The sequence below is a fragment of the Somniosus microcephalus genome, chromosome 4 (assembly GCF_052327205.1).
Source record: "Somniosus microcephalus isolate GS21.2 chromosome 4, FLI_Smic_1.0, whole genome shotgun sequence".
NCBI classification, from domain to species: Eukaryota; Metazoa; Chordata; class Chondrichthyes; order Squaliformes; family Somniosidae; genus Somniosus; species Somniosus microcephalus.
In genome coordinates, this window is record NC_140990.1 from 151725236 (window position 1) to 151752546 (window position 27311).

The window sequence follows — 27311 nt, forward strand, 5'->3', positions numbered from 1 at the left end:
GGCCCGCCCACACACGCACCGATTGGCCCGGCCGCACGCGGCAGCAAGCCGCCGTACGATTGGTCGACCTCGAGGTCACTCTGTCGCTAATGAGCGGATAATGAGATGCTAATGAGCAGAATGTTGAAGGTTGTTGGGATACCGCGGGCGCTATTTTAGCCCGGCCGAAACGTAAATACGCTTAAAACCGTCTCGGAAGCGTAAGCTTTCTTTGGAGGTAACGCGCGCGTAGGTACGCCATGTAACTTTCGAGCGCATAGCCCGACAGACGCACACGCGATGACAGACAGAATGACAGACAGAATGACAGACAGAATGACAGACAGAATGACAGACAGAATGACAGACAGAATGACAGAAGTACCGATTTATATATAGAGATAGATAGATAGATAGATAGATAGATAGATAGATAGATAGATAGAAGATAGATAGATAGATAGAGAAGAGACTAGCTGAAGTGCCCGGCGGTGCCGAGGCTTTTTCGAGGGCATGTTGTTGTTGGAAGAGAGAGAGAGAGTTGGACTGGGGGGGGGGGGGAGGGGGAGAGAAGAGAGAGAGAGAGCGCGACTGGGGGGGAAGAGAGAGCGACTGGGGGGTAGAGAGAGAGCGACTGGGGGGAAGAGAGACAGCGACTGGGGGGAAGAGAGAGAGCGGGTGGGGGGAAGAGAGAGAGCGGGTGGGGGGAAGAGAGCGGGGGGAAGGGAGGGCGGGGGGGAAGGGAGGGGGGGAAGGGGTGGGGGGAAGAGAGTGGGGGGGAAGAGAGTGGGGGGAAGGAGTGGGGGGGAAGGGAGGGGGGAAGGGGTGGGGGGAAGGGAGGGGGGAAGGGGCGGGGGGGAGATGGGGGGGCGGGGGGAGAAGGGGGGGCAGGGGGGAAGGGGGGGCGGCGGGGGGGCGGGGGGGAAGGGAGGGGGCAGAAGGGGTGGGGGGGGCCCAAGCCGAGAGCCCTGCTCTCCGAGCCCCGAACCCCCGGCCGAGAGCCCCGCTCTCCGAGCCCCGCCCCCCCCCCGGCCGAGCCCGATTGCGGCTCTGAGAGACGGCCGGCGGCCGAGCCCACCACCGCCCCCCCCCCCGGCCGAGCCCGATTGCGGTTTTGAGAGACGGCCGGCGGCCGAGCCCCGCCCCCACCACCCCCCCCCCCGGCTGAGCCAGATTGCGGCTCTGAGAGATGGCCGGCGGCCGAGCCACGCCCCCCCCGCCCCCGGCCGAGGCCGATTGCGGCTCTGAGAGACGGCCGGCGGCCGAGCCCACCACCGCCCCCCCCCCGGCCGAGCCCGATTGCGGTTTTGAGAGACGGCCGGCGGCCGAGCCCCGCCCCCACCGCCCCCCCCCCCCCCGGCTGAGCCAGATTGCGGCTCTGAGAGATGGCCGGCGGCCGAGCCACGCCCCCCCCGCCCCCGGCCGAGGCCGATTGCGGCTCTGAGAGACGGACGGCGGCCGAGCCCCCCCCCCCCCCGCTGAGCCCGATTGCGGCTCTGAGAGACGGCCGGCGGCCGAGCCCCGCCCCCCCCCGCCGAGCGCGGAACAGAGACGCCGCGTCTCACCTGCTCCTGCTGCGCGCGCACCCTGACCCTCGTGGCTGACACCGTTGCCCTGGGTAACGTGACACGGGGGGTGGGGGGGGCGGTGAGGAGCTTAGCAGCAGCCCAGTTACCTAGCTTGGGCCTGGCTGGGCAAGAAAGGCCCAGGCTTTCAGGCCTAAGAAAAAAACGGGCAAAGGTAGGAAAAAGAATGTTCAGGTTAGATAAAATATTTACAAATGAGTGATTTATTTTAAAAGAATTTAATAAATTGCATTTTATTTTGCTTGAAATGTATATTTGAAAAGAAAGACGCAGAAAGCAGGAAAAAGAATGGAAGCAAGATGGCGGCGACTCACCTCGGTTCAGAACGATAAGGCCCGCCCACACACGCACCGATTGGTCGACCGTCAGGTCACCAAAGCGTAGGACTGGTCAATCGTCCGTCACTCGACCGTAGGAGGGCCCGGCCGCACCCGGCAGCAAGCCGCCGTACGATTGGTCGACCTCGAGGTCACTCTGTCGCTAATGAGCGGATAATGAGATGCTAATGAGCGGAATGTTGAAGGTTTTTGGGATACCGCGGGCGCGATTTTAGCCTGGCCGAAACGTAAATACGCTTAAAACCGTCTCGGAAGCGTAAGCTTTCTTTGGAGGTAACACGCACGTAGGTACGCCCTGTAACTTTCGAGCGCATACCCCCCAGACACACACACGATGACAGACAGACAGACAGAAGGACAGATGTACCGATTTATATATATAGAAGATAAATGACCTAGATATTGGAATGCAGAGTAGAATTTCTGAATTTGCCGATGACACGTTTACGGAGTTGGACACACCGCAGGTAGAGGTTGGACAGGAAGAAAGGGAACGGGTGACCAACAAACAGAGTACTAGGCGCAGGCAGGTAGTGCAGGGGTCCCCTGTGGCCATCCCCCTCTCCAACAGATACACCACTTTGGGTACTGTTGGGGGGGATGGCTTATCAGAGGAAGGCAGCAGCAGCCAACTTTCTGGCACCAGGGGTGGCTCTGCTGCACAGAATGGGAGGAAAAAGAGGGGTAGAGCTATAGTAATAGGGGATTCAATTGTAAGGGGAATAGATGGGCGTTTCTGTGGCCGCAAACGAGACTCCAGGATGGTGTGTTGCCTCCCTGGTGCAAGGGTCAAGGATGTCTCCGAGCGACTCCAGAACATCTTGGAAGGGGAGGGTGAACAGCCAGTTGTCGTGGTGCATATAGGCACCAACGATATAGGTAAAAAGCGGGATGAGGTCCTAAAAGCGGAGTATAGGGAGTTAGGAGATAAATTAAAAAACAGGACCTCAAAGGTAGTAATCTCAGGATTGCTACCAGTGCCACGTGCTAGTCAGAGTAGAAATAGAAGGATACTGCAGGTGAATACGTGGCTAGAGGAATGGTGCCAGGGGGAGGGATTCAAGTTCCTGGGACATTGGAACCAGTTCTGGGGGAGGTGGGACCAGTTCAAACCGGACAGTTTGCACCTGGGCAGGGCTGGAACCAATGTCCTAGGGGGAGTGTTTGCTGGTGCTGTGGGGGAGGGTTTAAACTAAAATGGCAGGGGGTTGGGAATCTGAGCAGGGAGACAGAGGAAAGGGAAACAAGGATAAAAGCAAAAGATAGGAAGGAGAAAAACAAAAGTGGCAGTCAGAGAAATCAACGGTTTGAATCAAACATGGCCACAGTAAATAATAATTCTAATAGGTCTAAGAGCGTTAAAAAAACAAGCCTGAAGGCTTTGTGTCTTAATGCGAGGAGCATTTGTAATAAGGTGGCTGAATTGGCTGCGCAAATAGAAGTAAACAAATACGATTTGGTTGGGATTACGGAAACGTGGCTCAAGGAAGGCCAGGACTAGGAACTCAACATCCAGGGGTATTCGATATTCAGGAAAGATAGGCAAAAAGGAAAGGGAGGTGGGGTAGCATTACTGGTTAAAGAAGGGATTAACACAATTGTAATGAAGGATATTAGCTCTGATGAGGTGGAATCTGTATGGGTAGAATTGAGAAATACTAAGGGGAAAAAAACGTTAGTGGGAGTGGTTTATAGACCTCCAAACAGTAAGGCGGAGGTTGGCGATGGCATTAAAAGAGAAATTAAAGAAGCGTGCAATAAGGGCACAGCAGTCATCATGGGTGACTTTAATCTACATATAGATTGGGCCAACCAAATGAGTAACAATACTGTGGAGGAGGAATTCCTGGAGTGTTTACGGGATGGTTTCCTGGAGCAATATGTCGAGGAACCAACCAGAGATCAGGCCAGCTTAGACTGGGTAGTATGTAACGAGAAAGGATTAATTAGCAATCTTGTTGTAAGAGGCCCCTTGGGTCGGAGCGATCATAATATGATCAAATTCTTCATTAAGATGGAGAATGAAGTAGTTGACTCGGAGACTAGGGTCCTCAATTTAAATAAAGGAAACTATGATGGTCTGAGGAGCGAGTTGGGTAGGATTGATTGGGGAATGGCACTCAAAGGGTTGACGGTGGATAGGCAAAGGCAAACATTCAAAGACCGAATGGATGAACTACAGAATTTGTTCATCCCAGTTTGGCATAAAAATAAAACAAAAAAGGTGACCCAACCGTGGCTAACAAGGGAAATTAGGGATAGCATAAGGTCCAAGGCGAGGGCATATAAATTGGCCAGAAAAAGCAATAATCCTGAGGATTGGGAGCAGTTTAGGATTCAACAAAGGAGGACAAAGGGATTAATTAAGAAAGGGAAAATAGAATATGAGAGTAAGCTTGTAGAGAACATAAAAACTGACTGTAAAAGCTTTTATGGATATGTGAAGAGAAAAAGATTGGTGAAGTCAAGCGTAGGTCTCTTGCAGTCAGAATCGGGGGAATTTAAAATGGGGAACAAAGAAATGGCAGACCAACTAAATACATATTTTGGTTCTGTCTTCACAAAGGAGGACACAAATAACCTCCCAGAGATGCCGGGGAACATAGGGTCTGATGAAAGGGTGGAACTGAAAGAAATCAGTATTTGTAGGGAAATGATGTTAGGAAAATTGATGGGACTGAAGGCCGATAAATCCCCAGGGCCTGATAATCTACATCCCAGGCTACTTAAGGAAGTGGCCCTAGAAATAGTAGATGCATTGCTGGTCATCTTCCAGAACTCGATAGACTCTGGAACGGTACCCATGGATTGGCGGGTAGCTAATGTTACCCCACTATTCAAAAAAGGTGGTAGAGAAAAGGCGGGGAATTATAGACCGGTGGTAAGCTTGACATCGGTAGTGGGGAAAATGCTAGAGTCCATTATAAAAGATGTAATAACAGAGCACTTGGAAAGCAGTGACTAGATCGGACAAAGTCAACATGGATTTACAAAAGGTAAATCATGCTTGACTAATCTACTGGAATTTTTTGAGGATGTAACTGGTAAAATAGATAAGGGAGAACCAGTGGATGGGGTGTATTTGGACTTTCAGAAGGCTTTCGATAAGGTCCCGCATAAGAGATTAGCGTGCAAAATTAAGGCACATGGGATTGGGGGCAAGGTATTGACTTGGATAGAGAACTGGTTGGCAGACAGAAAGCAAAAAGTTGGAATAAACGGGTATTTTTCCGAGTGGCAGGCAGTGACTAGTGGGGTACCGCAAGGATCGGTCCGAGGACCCCAGCTGTTCACAATATATATTAATGATCTGGACGAGGGAATTGGATGTAATATCTCCAAATTTGCAGACGACACAAAGCTGGGTGGGAGGGTATGCTGTGAGGAGGATGTCGTGAAACTCCAGCACGATTTGGACAGGTTGGGTGATTGGGCAGAAACATGGCAAATGCACTATAATGTGGATAAATGTGAGGTTATCCACTTTGGTGGCAAAAACAGGAAGGCAGATTATTATTTGAATGGTAATAGATTGGGAGAAGGGGAAGTGCAAAGAGACCTGGGTGTTCTTGTACACCAGTCGCTGAAGGTAAGCATGCAGGTGCAGCAGGCGGTTAAGGCGGCAAATGGTATGTTGGCCTTCGTAGCAAGAGGGTTCGAGTACAAGAACAAGGATGTCTTGCTGCAGTTGTACAGGGCCTTGGTGAGACCACACCTTGAGTATTGTGTGCAGTTTTGGTCGCCTTACCTGAGGAAGGACGTTCTTGCCATGGAAGGAGTGCAGCAAAGATTCACCAGGCTGATACCTGGGATGGCAGGAATGACGTATGAGGAGAGATTGTGTCGATTGGGCTTATACTCACTGGAGTTTAGAAGATTGAGAGGGGATCTCATCGAAACCTATAAAATTCTGTCAGGCCTGGACAGACTAGATGCAAGAAGGATGTTTCTGATGGCCGGGGAGTCCAGAACCAGTGGCCATAGTCTAAGGATAAGGGGTAAGCCATTTAGGACTGAAATGAGGAGGAATTTCTTCACCCAGAGAGTGGTGAACCTGTGGAATTCTCTGCCACAGATGGCGGTGGAGGCCAGTTCATTAAATATATTCAAGAAAGAGTTGGATATATTTCTTAAGGCTAAAGGGATCAAGGGATATGGGGAGAAGGCAGGGACCGGGTACTGAATTTGGATGATCAGCCATGATCTCATTGAATGGTGGAGCAGGCTCGAAGGGCCGAATGGCCTACTCCTGCTCCTATCTTCTATGTTTCTATGTTTCTATGACACCAATCTTGGGGGTGTGGCAAACAGTGATGATGATACCAATCGACTGCAACAGGACATAGAAAGGCTAGTAGAATGGGCAGACAAGTGGCAGATGGAATTTAATACAGAGAAGTGTGAGGTGATGCATTTTGGCAGAAGGAACAGGGAGAGGCAATATACACATTAAAACTGTGCCATTAAGAGTATGCAGGGACAGAGGGACCTGGGAGTTAATGTGTATAGGTCCCTGAAGGTGGCAGGACATATTGACCTGGAACTCGCTGCCGACAGAAGTGGTGGAAGCGGAGACACTCAATGTTTTCAAGGGGAGACTTGAGGGAAAGAAACTTGCAGGGTTACGGGGATAGAGCGGGGGGAATGGGGCTGACTGGATTGCTCTACAGAGAGTCGGCATGGACTAGATGGGCCGAATGGACTCCTTCTGTGCCGTTATGACTCTATGGGGGAAAAATTGAGTCACGCCCCCTTTGGGGTGCTAACTTCGCCGGGGTGCTACTTTTAGCGCTGCGAAAAAAGTAGCGCCCCCGCAGCCGAAATTCATCAGTAGCGCCCCAAGAGGGGAGCGGAGTGGTACTGGAAGCGCCCGCCTCCCTCTTGGGACGCTGCAAGCGAATATCGCGGCGCGGTACTGCAGGCCTTCCTCCCCTTCTGAAAGGGGAGGGGCCCTGTGCAGCACATCCCAGCGCCCAATGGGCCACCAGGGATCGGAGTGCCGGCAAAAGAGCCCGGCACTCAAGAGAAGTGCCGGGCTCACGGAGTCCGGGCTCCGCGGGGGGCGGGGGCCTGGCCTGTAGAGGAGGCCGGGGATGGCAATGGGGGGCAGGTGCTGGCAGGTGGCCAGCAAAAAAAATGGCCGCCCAGCACCTTCCCTTTAATTAGCACTGCCCCGGCCACAGTTAGGCCCCCATGACCCCGTCAGACATACTGCCAGATGCTAAGTCAGGGGGCGCTACTGAGGATCGCGGCCGGGACACGAGCGGGGTGCTGCGCACAGGCTGCTCTTAGGGCACTAACGGGAGGCGTAAAGCAACCGAATTTTTAGGCCGATGACTCTTATGATGCGGGAGCGGGAAGAGAGGCCGTTGCAGGCGATTCTCTGGCTACGATTAGATTGATAAGAATGGAACCAGGTGAGTACAGTCCCACCCAGCTGGATGACGGTGGAGAGGCGTTGGAGGAGGGGCGTTGGAGGAGGATGGTGCAATCAACCTTGTCAAAGGCTGCAGACAAGTAGAGAAGGATAGTTTACCATTGTCACAGTCACAGGATGTCATTTGCGACTTTGATAAGGGCCGTTTCGTTACTGTGGCAGGAATGGAAACCTGATTGGAGGGATTCAAACATCCAATTCTGTGCCCATCTTACCCAGAATTTAAAGGACTTTGGAGAGGGCATGAGTTTGAATATGGGGCAGTAGTTGGCAAGAAAGGAGGTGTCAAGGGTTGGGCTTCTGAGGAGAGGGGTGATGACGGCTGATTTGAACGAGAGGGGGACAATACCGGAGGAGAAAGAACTGTTAACAATGACAGCTGATATGGGGGCTAGGAAGTGAAGTTGGGTGGCCAGCAGTTCAGTTTAGTGGAAATAAGAACATAAGAAATAGGAGCAGGAGTCGGCCATTCAGCTTGCTCCGCCATTCAATAAGATCATGGCTGATCTTCTACCTCATCTCCACTTTCCTGCACCATCACCATATCTCTTGATTCCCTTAGACTTTTGAATATTATCAATCTCTGTCTTGAATATACTCAACGACTGAGCCTCCACAGCCCTCTGGGGTAGAGAATTCCAAAGATTCACCACCCTCTGAGAGAAGAAATCTCTCCTCATTTCAGTCCTAAATGGCCGGCCCCTTATTCTGAGACTGTGACCCCTGGTTCTAGACTCACAGCCAGGGGAAACATCCTCCCTGTATCTACCCGTCAAGCCCTGTAAAAGTTTTGTATGTTTCAATGAGCTCACCTCTCATTCTTCTAAACTCTAGAGAATATAGGCCTGGTCTACTCAATCTCTCCTCATAGGACAATCCCCCCATCCCAGCAACCAGTCTAGTGAACCTTCGTTGCACTCCCTCTAAGACAAGTATATCCTTGCTTAGGTAAGGAGACCAAAACTGTACACAGTACTCCAGGAGTGTGTTACGTCCGTGTATAATGAGACACAGACTGCGGAGAACGGTACAACAGGTGTTTACTCAACGTGGCTCACACTGCAACTGATCTGTACAGATTACTACTCAGTGTTATATACAGGTGTGGTCACTGCCGGTACTGTAGTATACATGAGCTGTAAAAGATAGTTCCCCCCTTAAAGGTATATACATTACAATTCCTCCCCTTTTAGATTAACAGTACCATAACACTCATTTAACAATTAAATATCAAACTAATTACAATTAACACTTTTAACATGCAACATAGTCTATTTATATATTCAGTCTTTGGGGAGGCTTCCTGATCCTTTCTGGATAGCGCCTTTCCCGAGTGTCTTGCTCTTGGTGCAGAGGCGATTCTGGCCCCCTGTCGTCGGTTGGTTCATCAGCTTCCGATGCTACTGTTTCTGGGGTAGATGCGACCTGTACGTCGGTTTCATCACCAGGTACGTATGGGCGAGGCATGGGGTTGACTTGTTTCTGTGACTCTAGGATCTGGTAAGCATGGCGTCTCACGATGCTCTCCCCAACGTCCACTGTGTACATTAGTGGGCCCTGCCGTGTGCATATCGTTCCTGGCTGCCATTTTTCTGTTTGGTAGTCGCGGGCCAAGACTGGTTGCCCTACATTGAAGCTCCTTGTTAGCTTCTCATGGATGTGCTGGAATTGCTTACTCTCAATATCTCTTCGTAAGTTTGGTCTGAGCAAATCCAGGCGAGATCTTAACCTTCGGTTAAAGAACATCATGGCTGGGGCCTGGTTGGTGACTGCATGTGTCGCATTCCGGTAGGCAAACAGGAAATTGTCCACCTTGTGCTGCAGTGGAATGTTGTCATTGTACATAGCCTTTATTGCCTTCTTAAAGGTTTGTACAAACCTCTCAGCCAATCCATTTGTGGCTGGATGATACGGGGCGGATGTGTGATGCCTTACCCCATTCTTTTTCAAGAACCTCCGGAACTCTTCGGACACAAACTGTGGTCCGTTGTCGGAGAAAATCTGTTCTGGCAAGCCATTCCTGGCAAAAATGGTCCGTAGGACTGCAATAGTTTTCTCCGTGGTGGTGGAGGACATTTTGATGACCTCAGGCCATTTCGAGTGCGCATCCATGGCTATTAAAAACATTGAGTCCATGAATGGACCAGCAAAATCAATATGCACCCATTGCCATGGAGATGAGGGCCACTCCCATGGGTGTAGAGGGGCCTGTGGTGGTGCATTTTGGACTTTCTGGCACCCTGAGCAGCTCTTGGTCAGGTCCTCGATTTGTTTATCGATTCCTGGCCACCACACATAAGCCCTGGCTAGGCTTTTCATTTTTACCCCTCCCAGATGACCCTCATGAAGCTCATTGAGCACTCTATCCCTTAACTTGGGTGGAATTACCACTCGGGATCCACACATCAAGGTCCCCTGGCACACTGACAGCTGTTCTCTCCTTGTCGAGAATGCTGGCAACAGTGAGTCGCCATGTGCTGGCCATCCCTTCACCGTCAAATCATATACCCGAGACTGTGTCGGGTCATTTCGGGTTTCCTTTTCGATACAAGCTTTAGTTACCGGTAGGTATTCAACTGTAGTCGAATGGAATATTTCGACAGGATCCACTGCTAGTGCTTCCTCCGCAGTCGGCAGTGGCAGGCGTGATAGCCCATCAGCATTTCCATGCTGTTTCGTGCCCTTATATTCAATCTCATAGTGGTGCGCCCCTAGAAAAAGTGACCATCTTTGTAGTCGTTGCGCAGTCATCACCGGAACGCCCTTCTTCGGATTAAAAATGGAGACAAGAGGCTGGTGATCAGTCAGCAAGGTGAATTTCTGCCTGTGCAGATAGTGATTGAACTTTTTCACTCCCACTAGGCTGAGGGCCTCCCTGTCAATCTGGGCGTAGTTACGCTCGGCTGAGGTTAGTGATCGTGACGCAAAGGCTATTGGCCTCTCTGAGCCGTCCGAGAATTTGTGCGACAGCACCGCTCCAATGCCGTAGGGTGACGCATCACATGGCAAACGAATTGGTAATGCTGGGTTGTAATGGGCCAATACCTCTTTCGATGTGATTAGTGTTTTGCTCTTCTGGAAAGCTCGTCTGCATTCGTCACTCCACTTCCATGGCACCCCAGTTTGCAGTAAGGTGTTCAGTGGGTGTAGTATTGTAGACAAATTTGGCAAGAACTTATGGTAGTAGTTTACCAGCCCGAGGAACGACCTCAGTTGTGACACATTTTCTGGTGCTGGAGCCTTGACTACTGCCTCAATCTTCTCTGGGGACTTATGTCACCCCTCTTTATCGATAACGTGGCCACAATACGAGATCTGTTTTCTAAAAAACTCGCATTTGGGGCGGTTAGCTCGGAGCCCATATTCCTGCAATCTAGTGAGCACCTGCTCCAGGTTGGCAAGGTGATCACTGTAATTTTCGCCTGTGACCAGGATGTCGTCCAAATAACACTGGGTCCCTGGGATCCCTTGCAGGACTTGTTCCATTGCCCTCTGCCAAATAGCCGGAGCTGATGCTACCCCGAATACCAGCCGGTTGTATTGGTAGAGACATTTATGGGTGTTGATTGTGAGGTATTTTTTTGATGCTTCTTCTACCTCCATTTGCAGATACGCCTGGGCCAGATCAATCTTAGTGAAGCGTTTCCCTCCAGATAGCGAGGCAAAAATATCTTCAATCCGCGGAAGTGGATATTGTACGGTGTGAAGGACCGGGTTCACTGTTACCTTAAAGTCCCCACAGATGCGAACATTCCTTGGTTCCCCAGGCATGCTGCTCAACGACTTTTTCATCACAGGGACGATGGGTGTAGCCCACTCGCTCCAGTCTACCTTGGACAGTACACCTGAACGTTCCAGACTCTCCAGCTCTGCTTCGACGGCTGGGCGGATTGCATAAGGTACCGGTCTGGCCTTAAAAAATTTTGGGCTTGCGTTTTCTTCAATTTTAATCGTCACTGTCATGCCTTTTAGTGTTCCGAGTCCTTGCTGGAACACTTCTTTCGCGTCAGTTAGGATCTTTGACAGTCGCCCAGGTGTGACGTCGTCATCCTTTTTGTCAGCCACAGTCAGTGCCTGTATGGAATGCCAATCCAGTTGTATTTTCCGGATCCATTCACGTCCCAGTCATGGTGGTCCTCCATCTTGCAATACATACAGGTCTAGTTTTGGTGTTTCCTTACCGTTATATATAACGGTGACCCTTATTTTTCCTTTGGGGTAGACTTTTTGCCCCGTGTACGTCTTCAAAATAATTTTTGTGTCTCTCAAGGGTATGTGTGAGAATAGACGCTCGTACTCCCGTCGGTTTATGACTGTTAGGGCTGATCCTGTGTCCAATTCCATCTTTACCTGGACTCCTGCTATCTTGAGAGTGACCCAAATGGTTCGGTGATCCTCCGTTGTGATCACATTATGTAGTTTCAGACAACTCAGTTCCCTGCTTTCGGAGTCGTTATCACTCTTTTGTTCATCTGAACTATTCTCCGTCATCTTATGTACCTTCTTGTACTTTCCTTTGGTAGGTTTCTTATTGCTGGTTTTCTTTCCCGACCTGCAGACTCGTGTTATGTGTCCTACTTTTCCACACTGTCTGCACACTTTGTCTTTGAACCGGCAATCATTCTGGTCGTGTGTTGTTCTGCCGCAGCGATAGCACTTCTCTGTTTCATATGACATTTCGTTTGTGCCATATTCTTGCGGTCTCTGTTGTATCTCTGCAGCGCCCAGTGCTGCTGCTTCATATGATACCGCAATGCTGAAAGCCTTTTCCAGCGTAAGGTCCTTTTCAGATAAAAGCCGTTTCTGGGTTCCTTCAATTTGAAGCCCACACACAAACTTGTCCCTTAAGGTATCTGCCAGTCCCGCTCCAAACTGGCAGTGTTTCGATAGTTTGCGCAGTTCTGTTAAATAATCAGCATTGCTTTCACCCTTATGCTGGTTCCGTTTGTGAAACTTGAATCTTTCTGCTATCAGCAGCGGTGTGGGGTTTAAATGTTCCTTTAATATCGTTACTATATCTTCAAAACTCTTTTCCATTGGCTTCGTTGGGGTTACTAGATTTCGTAATAAACCATTCGTCTTTGCACCCATTAAATTTAACAATACCGATGCTTTCTTGTCATCTGACACCCCATTTGCCTTGCAGTACACCTCTATTCGTTCGACATATGTAGTCCAATCTTCGACTTCATTGTCAAATGCGGTGATACTGCCACTCTTCGGCATTTTGGGTGTGATTTAAAATGGCGTCTCCCAATGGCTTAAAATGGCGTCTCCCGCGCTTTCCTTCCTCCCCCGCTGCTGCCGACGCTGCTCCCGGCAGTTCTCGCGGCAATGGCGGCACCCTGTAGGTTTCGCGCGGTTCTCCTGTGCTGCTGCCAATGCCGCTCTCGGCGGTCCTCGTGGCAATGGCGGCGCCTCGCGGGTTTCTGCGCGTCGCTCCCTCTCTCCGACGCTGCTCGGCCCCTGAACACCAGCTGCGCCCTGTGCGCTCTGCCCTCTCTCTCTCCCCCGTCGACGCTGCTCGGCCCTTTGCTGTGTCGCTCGGTCGGGCTCTAGCCCACCGCTGTCCGGGAAGGGTCTGCGCACTACCTGTTGCCAGCCCGTTTCGCTGGACCTCCTTGACTGGAAAGCCAAGCCTGGCTCTCGACAGCCTCCCCCGCAATTCTCGAGTCTCTGCTGGATGACTGGGCGGCTGCCCGTGGTCGACGCCCGAGTCTCTGGCTTTGACCTCCAATCCACTGATCTCCAGGAACGAATCCCCGGGAGCTGATGCAGAGTTGCAGGTAGGTTCGAACCTGCCTCGTCGCCAATGTTACGTCCGTGTATAATGAGACACAGACTGCGGAGAATGGTACAACAGATGTTTACTCAACATGGCTCACACTGCAACTGATCCGTACAGATTACTACTCAGTGTTATATACAGGTGTGGTCACTGCCGGTACTGCAGTATACATGAGCTGTAAAACATAGTTCCCCCCTTAATAAAGGTATATACATTACAGAGTGGTCTCACCAAGGCCCTATATAGTTGCAGTAAGACTTCTTTATTACAAGAGGATTTGAGTACAAGAATAAAGGCCAACATACCATTTGCTTTCCTAATTGCTTGCTGTACCTGCATGTTAACTTTCAGTGATTCATGTACAAGGACACTCGGGTCACTCTGTTAAATGGTGAGAGACTGGGAAATGTTGGTGTTCAAATAGTCTGCTTTTCTATTTTTCCTACTAAAGGGGATAACTTCACATTTCTCCAGATTACATTCCATCTGCCATGTTCTGGCCCACTCAGTGTATCCTTTTTCAGACAGGTTAGACTCTTTGCACCTTCCTCACAACTTACTTTCCCACCTAGCTTGTATAGACAGAAAACTTGGATATATTACATTTGGTCCCTTCATCCAAATCATTGATGTAGATTGTGAATAGCTGATCCTTGCGGTACCCCACCAGTTACAGCCTGCCAACGAAAAATGACCTGTTTATTCCTACTCTCTCTTTTCTGTCCATTAGCCAATCCTCAATCCATGCTAGTATATTACCCCCAATCCCATGAGCCCTAATTTTGTTTAATAACCTCTTGTGTGGCACCTTATCGAATGCCTTCTGAAAATCCAAATACCACATCCACTGGTTCCCCCTTATCTATTCTGCTAGTTACAACCTCAAAAAACTAATAGATTTGTCAAACACGATTCCCCTTTCATAAATCTGTGTTGACTCTGCCCAATCCTAAGTGCCCGGTTACCACGTCCTTAATAATAGATTCTAGCATTTTCCCTACTACTGATGTCTGACTAACTGGTCTGTAGTTCCCCGTTTTCTCTCTCCCTCCTTTCTTAAACAGAGGGGTTACATTTGCTACCTTCCAATCCGTGGGAACTGTTCCAGAATCTATGTAATTCTGGAAAATGACAACCAATGCATCCATTATCTTAGCCACATCTTTCAAAACCCAAGGATGTAGACCATCAGGACCAGGGGATTTGTCGGCTTCCCATTAATTTCTCCTGTACTATTTCTTTACTAATACTAATTTCTTTCAGTTCCTCATTCTCACTAGACCCTTGGTTCTCCACTATTTCCGGGAGGTTTTTTTGCGTCTTCTTCCGTGAAAACAGACACAAAGGGGGAGAAATTGGGTGGAGCCGCAAACGAGGCGCCAAGCTCGCCTGGACGCTGGTTTTAGCGCAGCGTTTGGAGCATTAGCGACCGCCAGAAATTCAGCTTGAGCGCCCCAAGAGGGACACGGGGCGAGGCTCGAGGCGCTCCGCGTCCCTCTTAGGGCGCTGAAACTGAATATCGCAACGCAACGGCGTGCTGCGGTACTGCAGGCCTTCCTCCCATTCTTAAGGGGGAGGGGCCTGCACTAGCGCGATCGGAGATCGCGAGTGCCAGCAAAAGAGCCCGGCACCGAGAAGAAGTGCCGAGCTCTCAGAAAACAGCCGGCAATGCCGCGGGGGACGATCAGGAGGCCGGGGACAGAGGTGCTGGCAGGCGGCCGCCGAAAAAACCGGCCGCCCCGCACCTCCACCTTAATTTGCGCCACTGCTGCCACAGGTAGGCCCTGTGAACCGGGCGCCATTTGCGAACGGCGCTAGAGGTGGACGCTGCCAAATATCGCGATCGGGGCGATAGCAGGGCGCTGCGCACACCGATGACATCATCGGTGGCGGTGCAGCGCAACAGGCTAACACCACCATTAGCGCCCCAGCTAAATATCGTGGGAGGCACGGCCAGTGCGCTAAAGCCACTGAGTGCCTTCTTTAGGCGCTAACTGGTGGCGCAGCCCACCGAATTTCTAGGCCAAAGGGCGCTAACGAGAGGCGCAAAGCAACCAAATTTTTCCCCCTAAGAGGCGCAAAGCCTAAGAGGGCGCTAACGGGGCGCAAAGCAACTAGCGCCCGGGCGTGGCGCGGACACCTCCCGCAAAATTCAGCGGGAAGTTAGTGGCGGCGCCAACCGTTAGCGCCCCGTGGCGATGGCGTCATCACTGTGCGCAGCGCCCTGGCTGCGATCTTCGGTAGCACCCCCGACTTACCTCTGGACGCTATGTCCGACGGGGTCAGGGGGGCCGACCTGTTGCCGGGGCAGCGGTATTTAAAGTCGAGGTTCTGGGCAACCATTTTTGTTGCTGGCTGCTTGCCTCCGTTGCCGTCCCCAGCCTCCTGACACGCGCAGAGTGCTGGCTGTGCTCCATGAGCCCGGCACTTCTCTCGAGTGCCAGGCTCTTTTGCCAGCGCTCCGATCCCCAGTGGCCCAGCTGGGCCCCAGGTCGCTCTGAGCAAGGCCCCTCTCCTTTAAGAAGGGGAGGAAGGCCTGCAATACCGCGGCGCGATGTGCCGCAGCGCCACGTAGCGCCGCGATATTCGCTTGCAGCGCCCCAAGAGGGGGGCGGGGCGCTTGCAGTAGCGCCCCGCTTCCCTCTTGGGGCGCTACCACTCAATTTCGGCTGCCGGGGCACTAAAAGTAGCGCCCTGGCGAAGTTAGCACCCCAAAGGGAGTGCGACTCAATTTTCCCCCCAAAGTACTTGTTTAATTTCCCTGCCATTTCCTATTCCCCATTATAATTTCTCCTGTCTCTGCCTGTAAGGGATCCACATTTACTTTTGCAAATCTCTTTTCAGGTATCTATAGAAGATTTTACAGTCTGCTTTTAGGTCTCTCGCTAGTTTACTTTTATACCCTATTTCCTCTCTCTATCAATTTCTTGGTCCTCCTTTGTTGAATTCTAAAATCCTCCCAATCTTCATGCTTACAACTCTTTGGCAACATTATAAGCTTCTTCCTTTCATCCAATACTACCTTTAACTTCTCGGTAGCCACGGTTGGACCACTTTTCCCGTGGGGTTTTTACTCCTTAAGCGAATGTCTATTTGTTGTGAATTATGAATTATTTCTTTAGATTAAAAGATATGACAGTAGATAAGCAGTGGCAAACATTTAGTTTCCCAACCTACCTTGGCCATCTCGCCTCTTAGACCTTCGTACTTTGCTTTGTTAAGATTGAAGATCCTAGTTTCTGATTTAACTAAAGCACTCTCAGAATTTAATCGAGTTTATCATATTATGATTACTGCTCTCCAGAGGCTCCTTTACTACAAGTTTATTAATTGGAGAGAAACTAGAGAAAGATGGGAGTTCAGATAGGACCGGTGGGCAAAGGGGCAGGGAGGGAAGTGGCAGAGGCAGCTGAACAGATGGTCTCAGTCTTAGTGACAACAAAGTCTATGAGCTCCTTGCACTTGCTGGAGGTGAGGGGAGAGGAGACGGGGAGAGGGGTTTAAGCAGATGGTTTGCAGTAGAGAAAAGAAGCTGGGGTTAGGGATAGAGTAACTGAGCACTTGAATAGAAACATAGAAGATAGGAGCAGGAGTAGGCCATTCGGCCCCTCGAGCCTGCTCCGCCATTCAATGCGATCATGGCTGATCATCCAAATTCAGTACCCTGTCCCCGCCTTATCCCCATATCCCTTGATCCCTTTAGCCTTAAGAAATATATCCAACTCTTTCTTGAATATATATAATGAATTGGCCTTTACTGCCTTCTGTGGTAGAGAATTCCACAGGTTCACCACTCTCTGGGTGAAGACATTCCTCCTCATCTCAGTCCTAAATGGCTTACCCCTTATCCTTAGACTGTGACCATGGTTCTGGACTCCCCGGCTATCGGGAACACCCTTCCTGCATCTAGTCTGTCCAGTCCTGTCAGAATTTTATAAGTTTCAATGCGATCCCCTCTCATTCTTCTAAACTCCAGCGACTATAAGCCCAATCGACCCAATCTCTCCTCATACGTCATTCCTGTCATCCCAGGTATCAGCCTGGTGAAATAACAACAGAAAATGCTGGAAAAACTCAGCAGGCCAAGCAACATCCGTGGAGAGAAAATAGAGTCGACGTTTCGGGATTAACCCTTTTATCAGCCTGGTGAATCTTCGCTGCACTTCCTCCATGGCAAGAACATCCTTCCTCAGATAAGGCGACCAAAACTGTACACAATACTCAAGGTATGGTCTCACCAAGGCCCTGTACAACAGTAGCAAGACATCCTTGTTCCTGTACTCGAACCCTCTCGCTACGAAGGCCAACTTACCATTTGCCTTCTGAACCGCCTGCTGCACCTGCATGCTTACCTTCAGCGACTGGTGCACAAGGACACCCAGGTCTCGTTGCACTTCCCCTTCTCCCAATCTATTGCCGTTCAGATAATAGTCTGCCTTCCTGTTTTTGCCACCAAAGTGGATAACCTCGCATTTATCCACATTGGGCAGAAGTATGGCAGATGCAGTATAATCACCCAACCTGTCCAAATCATACTGGAGTTTCTCGGCATCCTCCTCACAGCACACACGCCCACCCAGCATTGTGTCGTTTGCAAGCCTGGAGATATTACATCTAGACGAGGGAACTAGATCATTAATATATATTGTGAATAGCTGGGGTCCTAGGACCGATCCCTGCGGTACCCCACTAGTCACTGCCTGCCACTCGGAAAAAGAGCCGTTTATTCCAACTCTTTGCTTCCTGTCTGCCAGCCAGTTCTCTATCCAAGTCAGTACCTTGCTCCCAATCCCATGTGCTTTAACTTTACACGCTAATCTCTTATGCGGGACCTTATCGAAAGCCTTCTGAAAGTCCAAATACACCACATCCACTGGTTCTCCCTTATCTATTCTACCAGTTACATCCTCAAAAAATTCCAGTAATTAGTCAAGCACGATTCACCTTTTGTAAATCCATGTTGACTTTGTCTGATCCTGTCACTGTTTTCCAAGTGCTCGCTATTACATCTTTTATAATGGACTCTAGCATTTTCCCCACTACCGATGTCAGGCTTACCGGTCTATAATTCCCCGTTTTCTCTCTACCACCATTTTTGAATAGTGGGGTAACATTAGACTCTGGAACAGTTCCCATGGATTGGAGGGTAGCTTTAGAATTTTGGAAGATGACCAGCAATGCATCTACTATTTCTATGGCCACTTCTTTAAGTACCCTAGGATGTAGATTATCAGGCCTGGGGATTTATCGGCCTTCAATCCCGTCAATTTCCCCAGCACCATTTCCCTACAAATACTGATTTCTTTCAGTTCCTCCCTCTCATTAGACCCTATGTTCCCGACATCTCTGGGAGGTTATTTGTGTCCTCCTTTGTGAAGACAGAACCAAAGTATGTATTTAATTGGTCTGCCATTTCTTTGTTCCCCATTATAAATTCCCTTGATTCTGACTGTAAGGGACCTACGCTTGACTTCGCCAATCTTTTTCTCTTCACATATCTATAGAAGCTTTTACAGTCAGTTTTTATGTTCCCTGCAAGCTTACTCTCATATTCTATTTTCCCTTTCTTAATTAATCCCTTTGTCCTCCTTTGCTGAATCCTAAACTGCTCCCAATCCTCAGGTTTGCTGCTTTTTCTGGCCAATTTATATGTCCTCTCCTTGGATCTTATGCTATCCCTAATTTCTTGTTAGCCACGGTTGAGTCACCTTTTTTGTTTTATTTTTATGCCAAACAGGGATGAACAAATTCTGTAGTTCATCCATGCAATCTTTGAATGTTTGCCATTGCCTATCCACCGTCAACCCTTTGAGTAACATTCCCCAATCAATCCTACCCAACTTGCGCCTCATACCATCGTAGTTTCCTTTATTTAAATTCAGGACCCTAGTCTCTGAGTCAACTACTTCATTCTCCATAATATGATAGAATTCTTCATTAAGATGATCGCTCTTCCCCAAGGGGCCTCGCACAACAAGATTGCTAATTAATCCTTTCTCATTACATAATACCCAGTCTAAGATGGCCTGATCTCTAGTTGGTTCCTCGACATATATTGGTCCAGGAAACCATCTCGTCAACACTCCAGGAATTCCTCCTCCACAGTATTGTTACTAATTTGGTTAACCTAATCTATATGTAGATTAAAGTCACCCATGATAACTGCTGTGCCCTTATTGCACGCGTCTCTAATTTCCTGTTAGTAATGCAGAGGTTGGGGATGGCATTCAGTTTGGAGGTCTGTATACAACTCCCACTAACGTTTTCTGCCCCTTGGTATTTCTCAGTTCTACCCATACAGATTCCACATCATCAGAGCTAATATCCTTCCTTACAATTGTGTTAATCCCCTCTTTGACCAGCAATGCTACCCCACCTCCTTTTCCTTTTTGCCTGTCTTTCCTGAATATTGAATACCCCTGGATGTTGAGTTCCCAGCCTTGGTCACCCTGGAGCCATGTTTCCGTTATCCCAATCATATCATATCCGTTTACCTCTATTTGCGCAGCTAATTCATCCACCTTAATGCGAGGAGCATTCGTAATAAGACACAAGGGCCTAGAAATTCAGTTTGGGGCGGCCAGCTCGCTCGCGCCCAGAAAGGACCGCTGGGCGCGGAGCCACTTGCGCCCGCCGGAAATTTAGTTTCAGCACCCCAACTCGAAGGCGGCCGCTATTCAAGGGTTTCGGCGCCCCCACTTGGGGCGCTGAAACTGAATATCGGCGCGCTAGGTGCCGCAGCGCCACCCGCTGCGGAGCGGCAGGCTGCGGTACTGCAGGCCTTCCTCCCTCTCTTAAGGGAGAGATGCCTGCAACAGCGAGATCGCCGCTCGCTAGTGCCGGCAAATGAGCCCGGCACCACGGAGAAGTGCCGGGCTCCCGGAAAACAGCCGGCAATGCCGCGGGGGGGGGGTGGGTGGAGGAGGCCGGGGAAGGAGGCGCGGGCAGGCGGCCGCTGAAAAAGCGGCCGACCGCACCTCCGCCTTAACTCGCCCCACTAACGCTACAGGACGGCCCCGTTTTCTGATCGCTGTTTGCGGCCGCTGCGGAAGAGGCGGCCGCAACTAAATATGGCGGTCGAGCCAGTAGCGGGGCGATAGCGGGGCACTGCGCACACCGATGACGTCATCGGTGGCGGCGCAGCGCTACTGGCTAACGCCGCCATTACCGCAGCGCTGAATATCGGCGAAAGCTCAGCAAGTGGCGCAAAAGCCCTCTTTGGGCGAAAACTGGGCACAAAGCCTACTGAATTTCTAGCCCAAGGCCTTCAGGATAAATAGGAGTTGATCAGAGAACCAACAAGGCTTTGTTAAAGGTAAGTCATGTCTGACTATTAGTGACCTTCTCGATTAAAGTAGTGACCTCCTCAAAAAAGGCTAATGGAATGTTGGCCTTTGTATTCCAGCCCTCGAGATAAAGGGGTGGAAGCTATGTTCTAGCTGTACAGAGCTCTGGTTAGACCCCATCTGGAGCACTGCGTTCACTTCTGGATGAGGTGCAGCGCAGATTCACCAGAATGCTACTTGGATTTAGAGAGGGTTAAATCCTGAGGACATGTTGCATAAACTTGGTTCGTATTCCCTTGAGTTTAGGAGATTGAAGGGTGATCCGATCAAGGTTTATAAAAAGTTACAGAATTTGATAAGGTCGATACAGAAACAATTTCCTCTGATGGGAGGTGATCAAGAACCAAGGGACATAATCTTAAAATTAAAGCCAGGCTGTTCAGGGGTGATTGTGTGAAAACGAACTTCCCGACAAACGGTAGTGGAAATCTGGAACTCTCCCACAAAAGGCTGAGGATGCTGGAACAATTAGAGTTTTCAAGACTGATATTGATAGATATTTGTTCGGTAAGGGTATCAAGGAACCAAGGAGAGTAGATGGAGATGAGATGCAGATTAGCCATGATCTAACTGAATGGCGGAGCAGGCTCATGGGTCTGAATAGTCGCCTCCAGCTCCTAAAGTTCCTATGGTGCTTCATATTGAAATCCCAAGAAGAAAATAACCCAGTCTTATGTTTATATTATTTCCATACCTTGTTCCACATTCTCCACAGTGCCATGCTGAGCTAATAGTCCATCCAACACCTGAAAACAACAGAGACAGGAGAGTCAGTGTAACCCAGACACAGCGTCACTGGGGATACGGTAACATCGTGGTTATGTCACTGGACTAGTAATCCAGAGGCCTGGACTAATGATCTGGAGATGTGAGTTCAAATCCCACCACGGCAGCTGGGGAATTTAAATAAATTTGGAATAAAAAACCATTATCAGTAATGGTGACCATGAAACTATCAGATTGTCGTAAAAACCCTTCTCGTTCACTTATGGAATTCTGCCCTCCTTAGCCGGTCTGGTCTATATGTGACTCTAGACCCACAGCAATGTGGTTGACTAAGTAGCAAACCACTCAAGTTGAAACAAGCCCATACAGAATCACAGAAACCCCACAATGCAGATAGAGGCCATTTTGGCCCATCGAGCCCACACCGACACATATCCCACCTGATCCCTACACCAACACATATCCCACCCTATCCCCGTAACCCCACGTATTTAATCCCCCTAACACTAAGGGTCAATTTATCATAGTCAATCAACCTAACCCGCACATCTTTGGACTGTGGGAGGAAACCGGAGCACCCGGAGAAAACCCACGCAAACACGGGGAGAATGTGCAAACTCCACACAGACAGTCGCCCGAGGCCGGATTCGAACCCGGGTCCCTGGCGCTGTGAGGCAACAGTGCTAACCACTATGCCACCATGTCTACGAGAAACAATAGTAAGAATAAAGCCATAAGGATCACCCAGCATCGATCTAGGCACAGGATTCGGCAGGGGCAGCTGAAGGAATGATCTCAATCTTTGTCGCTAAGAAGTCCATGAGCTCCTTGCACTTGTTGGAGGTGGAGCAGTCACCCAGCCCAGTTGACCCTGCAAAATCCTCCTCACTAGCATCTGGGGACTTGTGCCAAAATTGGGAGTGCTGTCCCACCAACTAGTTAAGCAACAGCCTGACATAGGTATGATTCTGTGAGTATAACTTTCAGCCAATGTCCCAGGCTCCTCCATCACCATCCCTGGGTATATCCTGTCCCACCGGTCAGACAGATCACCAAGGGTGGTGGCACAGTGGTATACAGTCGGGAAGGAGTGGCCCTGGAAGTCCTCAACATTGACTCTGGACCCCATGAAGTCTCATGGCTTCAGGTCAAACATGAATCAGCAGGAGGTTTCCTTGCCCATCAGCTGAGGGAGGGCGGTAGGTGGTAATCAGTACTCCTCCATGTTGAACACCACTTGGAAGAAGCACTGAGAATAGCAAGGGCACAGAATGTACTCTGGGTGGGGGACTTCAATGTCATCGCCAAGATTGGCTCAGTAGTACCACTATTGACCGAGTTGGCCAAGTCCTGAAGGACATAGTTGCCTGACTGGGCCTTTGGCACGTGGGGAGGGAAATACATACTTGACCTCGTCCTCACCAATCTACCTGTCGCAGATGCATCTATCCATGACAGTATTTCTAGCAGTGGCCACCGCACAGTCCTTGTGGAGACGAAGTCCTGTCTTCACACTGAGGACACCCTCCATCGTGTTGTGTGGCACTACCACCGTGCTAAATGGGATAGATTCAGAACAGATCTAGCAGCACAAAACTGGGCATCCATGAGGCGCTGTGGGCCATCAGCAGCAGCAGAATTGTATTCCAACACAATCTGTTACCTCATGGCCTGGCATATCCCTCACTCTACCATTACCACCAAGCCAGGGGACCAACACTGGTTCAATAAGAAGTGTAGAAGGGCATGCCAGGCGTACCTAAAAATGAGGTGCCAACCTGGGGAAGCTGCAACACAGGACTACATGCATGCTAAAAAGCGGAAGCAACATACTATAGACAGGGCTATGCAATCCCACAACCAACAGATCAGATCAAAGCTCTGCAGTCCTGCCACATCCAGTTGTGAATGGTGGTGGACCATTAAACTACTAACGGGAGGAGGAGGCTCCGTGAACATTCCCATCCTCACTGATGGTGGAGCCCAGCATGTCAGTGCAAAAGACATGGCTGAAGTGTTTGCAACCATCTTCAGCCATTTGTGCCGAGTGGATGATCCATATCGGCCTCCTCCTGAGGCCTCCACCATCACAGAAGTTAGTCTTCAGCCAATTCGATTCACTCCACTTGATATCAAGAAACGGCTGACCGCACTGGATGCAGCAAAGGCTAGGGGCGCCGACAACATCCCGAATCTCATGCTGAAGACTTATGTTCCTGAACTAGCTGAACCTACAGCAAAGCTGTTGCAGTACAGCTAGAACACTGTCGGGTACCCGACAAAGTGGAATGTCTTGTCCAGAAAAAAAAGGACAAATCCAATCCGGCCAATTACCGCCCCATCAGTCTACTCTCAATCATCAGCAAAGTGACAGAACTGTCAACGGCACCTTCCATCAAGCTACACTAACTCATCAATAACCTGCTCCCTGATACGAAGTTTGGGTTTCGCCAGGACCACTCGGCTCCATACCTCATTACAGCCTTGGTCCAAACATAGACAAAAGAACTGAATTCCAGAGGTGCAGTGAGACATCAATTCTGTAGGGCTCCTTGATGCAACACTCGGTTAAATGCTGTATTGAAGTCAATTGGAATCAGGGTGAAAACTCTCCACTGGCTAGAGTCATACCTAGCATAAAGGAAGATGGTTGTGATTGTTGGAGGCCAATCATCTCAGCCCCAGGACATCGCTGCAGGAGTTCCTCAGGGCAGTGTCCTAGGCCCAACCATCTTCAGCTGCTTCATCAATAACCTTCCCTCCATCATAAGGTCAGAAGTGGGGATGTCCGCTGATGATTGCAGTGCTCAGTTCCATTCGCAACTCCTCAGATAATGAAGCAGTCCATACCTGCATGCAGCAAGACATGGACAACATTCAGGCTTGGGCTAATAAGTGGCAAGTAACATTCGTGCCACACAAGTGCCAGGCAATGACTATCTCCAACAAGAGAGAGGCTGATCACCTCCCCTTGACATTCAGTGGCATTACCTTCATCAAATTCCCCACTATCAACAACCTGGGGGTCACCATGGACTAGAAACTTAACTGGACCAGCGACATAAATATAGTGGCTACAAGAGCAGGAGAGAGGCTGGGTATTCTGCCTCCCCAAAGCCTTTCCACCATCTACAAGGCACAAGTCAGGAGTGTGATGGAATACTCTCCACTTGCCTGGATGAGTGCAGCTCCAACAACACTCTCGAAGCTCGACACCATCCAGGACAAAGCAGCCCGCTTAAACGGCACCGCATCCACCACCTTAAACATTCACACCCTCCACCACCGGCGTACCGTGGCTGCAGTGTGTACCATCTACAAGATGCACTGCAGCAACTCACCAAGGTTTCTTCGGCAGCACCTCCCAAACCCGCAATCTCCACCACCTAGAAGGACAAGGGCAGCAGGCGCATGGGAACACCATCACCTCCAAGTTCTCCTCCAAGTTGCACATCATCCTGACTTGGAAATATATCGCCGATCCTTCATCGTCGCTGGGTCAAAATCCTGGAACTCCCTCCCTAACAGCGCTGTGGGAGCACCTTTACCACACAGACTGCAGCAGTTCAAGAAGGCGGCTCACCTCCACCTTCTCAAGGTAATTAGGGATGGGCAATGAATGCTGGCCTCGCCAGTGTGCCCAGATCACATGAATGACTTTTAAAGTGTAACCCAGACCGAGCGGGGTCACAGTGTAACCCAGACCGAGCGGGGTCACACAGTGTAACTCAGACCGAGCGGGGTCACACAGTGTAACTCAGACCGAGCGGGGTCACACAGTGTAACTCAGACCGAGCGGGGTCACACAGTGTAACTCAGACCGAGCGGGGTCACACAGTGTAACTCAGACCGAGCGGGGTCACAGTGTAATCCAGACCGAGCGGGGTCACAGTGTAACCCAGACCGAGCGGGGTCACAGTGTAACCCAGACCGAGCGGGGTCACAGTGTAACCCAGACCGAGCGGGGTCACAGTGTAACCCAGACCGAGCGGGGTCACAGTGTAACCCAGACCGAGCGGGGTCACAGTGTAACCCAGACCGAACGGGGTCACAGTGTAACCCAGACCGAGCGGGGTCACAGTGTAACCCAGACCGAGCGGGGTCACAGTGTAACCCAGACCGAGCGGGGTCACAGTGTAACCCAGACCGAGCGGGGTCACAGTGTAACTCAGACCGAGCGGGGTCACAGTGTAACCCAGACCGAGCGGGGTCACAGTGTAACCCAGACCGAGCGGGGTCACAGTGTAACCCAGACCGAGCGGGGTCACTGTGTAACCCAGACCGAGCGGGGTCACAGTGTAACCCAGACCGAGCGGGGTCACAGTGTAACCCAGACCGAGCGGGGTCACAGTGTAACCCAGACCGAGCGGGGTCACAGTGTAACCCAGACCGAGCGGGGTCACAGTGTAACCCAGACCGAGCGGGGTCACAGTGTAACCCAGGCCGAGCGGGGTCACAGTGTAACCCAGACCGAGCGGGTTCACAGTGTAACCCAGACCGAGCGGGGTCACAGTGTAACCCAGACCGAGCGGGGTCACAGTGTAACCCAGACCGAGCGGGGTCACTGTGTAACCCAGACCGAGCGGGGTCATAGCGTATTCCCAATTATAGTCGAGCCAAATAGTTTTGAGGACCAAGCTTTGCTTGATACTTGTAACAGACTTCCTGTAGACATTAAGTTACACAGTCCTTTGAGGCAAATACATTACTATGGATGGGGATCACTCGGTCAATCTCTCCGCTAGTGCCTACCGCTATCTTTGTGGCATAGGTGCCCTCTTCCAAGTGGGTGGAGCTCATCACCGTGTCTTCATGAGGAGCACTGCAGAAAGAATGCATCGGCGAGCTTTACAAAGGGCAAGCCGAGTTAAAGACAGGGAAAATCATTAATGTTGGAGGAAAGCGATGTTGAAAATAATGACCACGGGTTTGGTGTTGACATGGCGCAAAACCTGAGGAGAATCGCTAGCATCTGTCTACTAATATACAAGGAGCAGAAAGCTGCAGAATGGGCCGATACCGGCTTCTAGTTGCTATTGAAATCAGTGAGAAGAATTAGCACCAAATGAGAGGTCAACCTTGTCCATCATTGTTACCTGACCCTCCGCATTGCTGAGGGAACGGTGGGCTTTTGGAGCGATTGGTGAGGTGATGGGTCCTTCATCTCTGGGACCTCGGTTCATATCAAGGCCACAAAGACTAAAGGAGAGTTACCTCTGCCTGTTGTCTAAACTAAGTTGGCTCCACTCAGCTGGCAATTCCATTCAGGAGGGCCACAAGATGCCTGGTGCGGGCACTTGAAAAGTTCTCCTGCTGCAGTACAGCTGGTTGTGAGGAGGCTGCCGTCGAGGCCAATATTTGAGGCTGAGCCGAGGGAACTTAATGTCACCATTAAACACTCCCAGTTAAGGTATAACAGCATTGAGAGCTCCAAATAGCATTATGTTCCATTCTACAGGGCATCGTTAATGTTTGAGGTGGCTTGCAGTGCAGTGTCAGCCTTGATATCTCCTGAATGGTTGCACCATTACATCCAGTCTGCTAGCAACACTCAGTTGGCCAACACCAGCCCATAGCGGAGGGAGGGGGAAGTTTGAGAACTGCGAACTTGGGGCTGCATTCTGAGGGTTGTTAACTGATGTAAACTTCAGCTTGCGGGCTTACGGCTGGATGTAGCTTTGCAGAGACTGGCCAGTACTTGCTGAGAGAGACATGGGACCTTTGATCATTCGGTGCCCACGAGCGAGGCGCGGGACTGAACACTCCCACCAGGGTGCTCTTTGAGTTTGCGTCTCCAGCTTGACGTTGCCGAGATGTTGGGCTCTGACTCTTAGACATTATGTCCCACATTTCATGCTGCAACATCTTAGGCTTCACACAGCCTCGTCATTCGGCTACTGGTGATCCGTTTACTAGTCTCAAGGCCGACTTTGTCTCATGTTTCTTTTTGTGCTGCAGGGCTAGGTTGCCACGTCATCAGGTTCAAACACTAGGTAGTTGTTATCTATGTAGCACCAGATCCCACCACTGCCTGCCGTTCAGAATACTTGTCCTTTTAGAGATTGCGAAGTATAATAAAGAGCCGCTGTAGAGGCGCTTTCCCAAATTACC

The 27311-nt window shown here is 50.3% G+C and overlaps 1 protein-coding gene across 2 annotated transcripts in view; it reads right to left on the reverse strand.

The window, feature by feature from the left end:
* igf2bp2a (insulin-like growth factor 2 mRNA binding protein 2a) overlaps positions 1 to 27311 on the reverse strand; it is a 607906-nt gene that overhangs the window by 253633 nt on the left and 326962 nt on the right. For both annotated transcript variants that reach the window (XM_085985316.1, XM_085985315.1), the window contains exon 4: positions 21169 to 21220. In XM_085985316.1, the coding sequence (XP_085841442.1) occupies positions 21169 to 21220 (52 nt within the window). The remainder of the gene's footprint in view (positions 1 to 21168; positions 21221 to 27311) is intronic.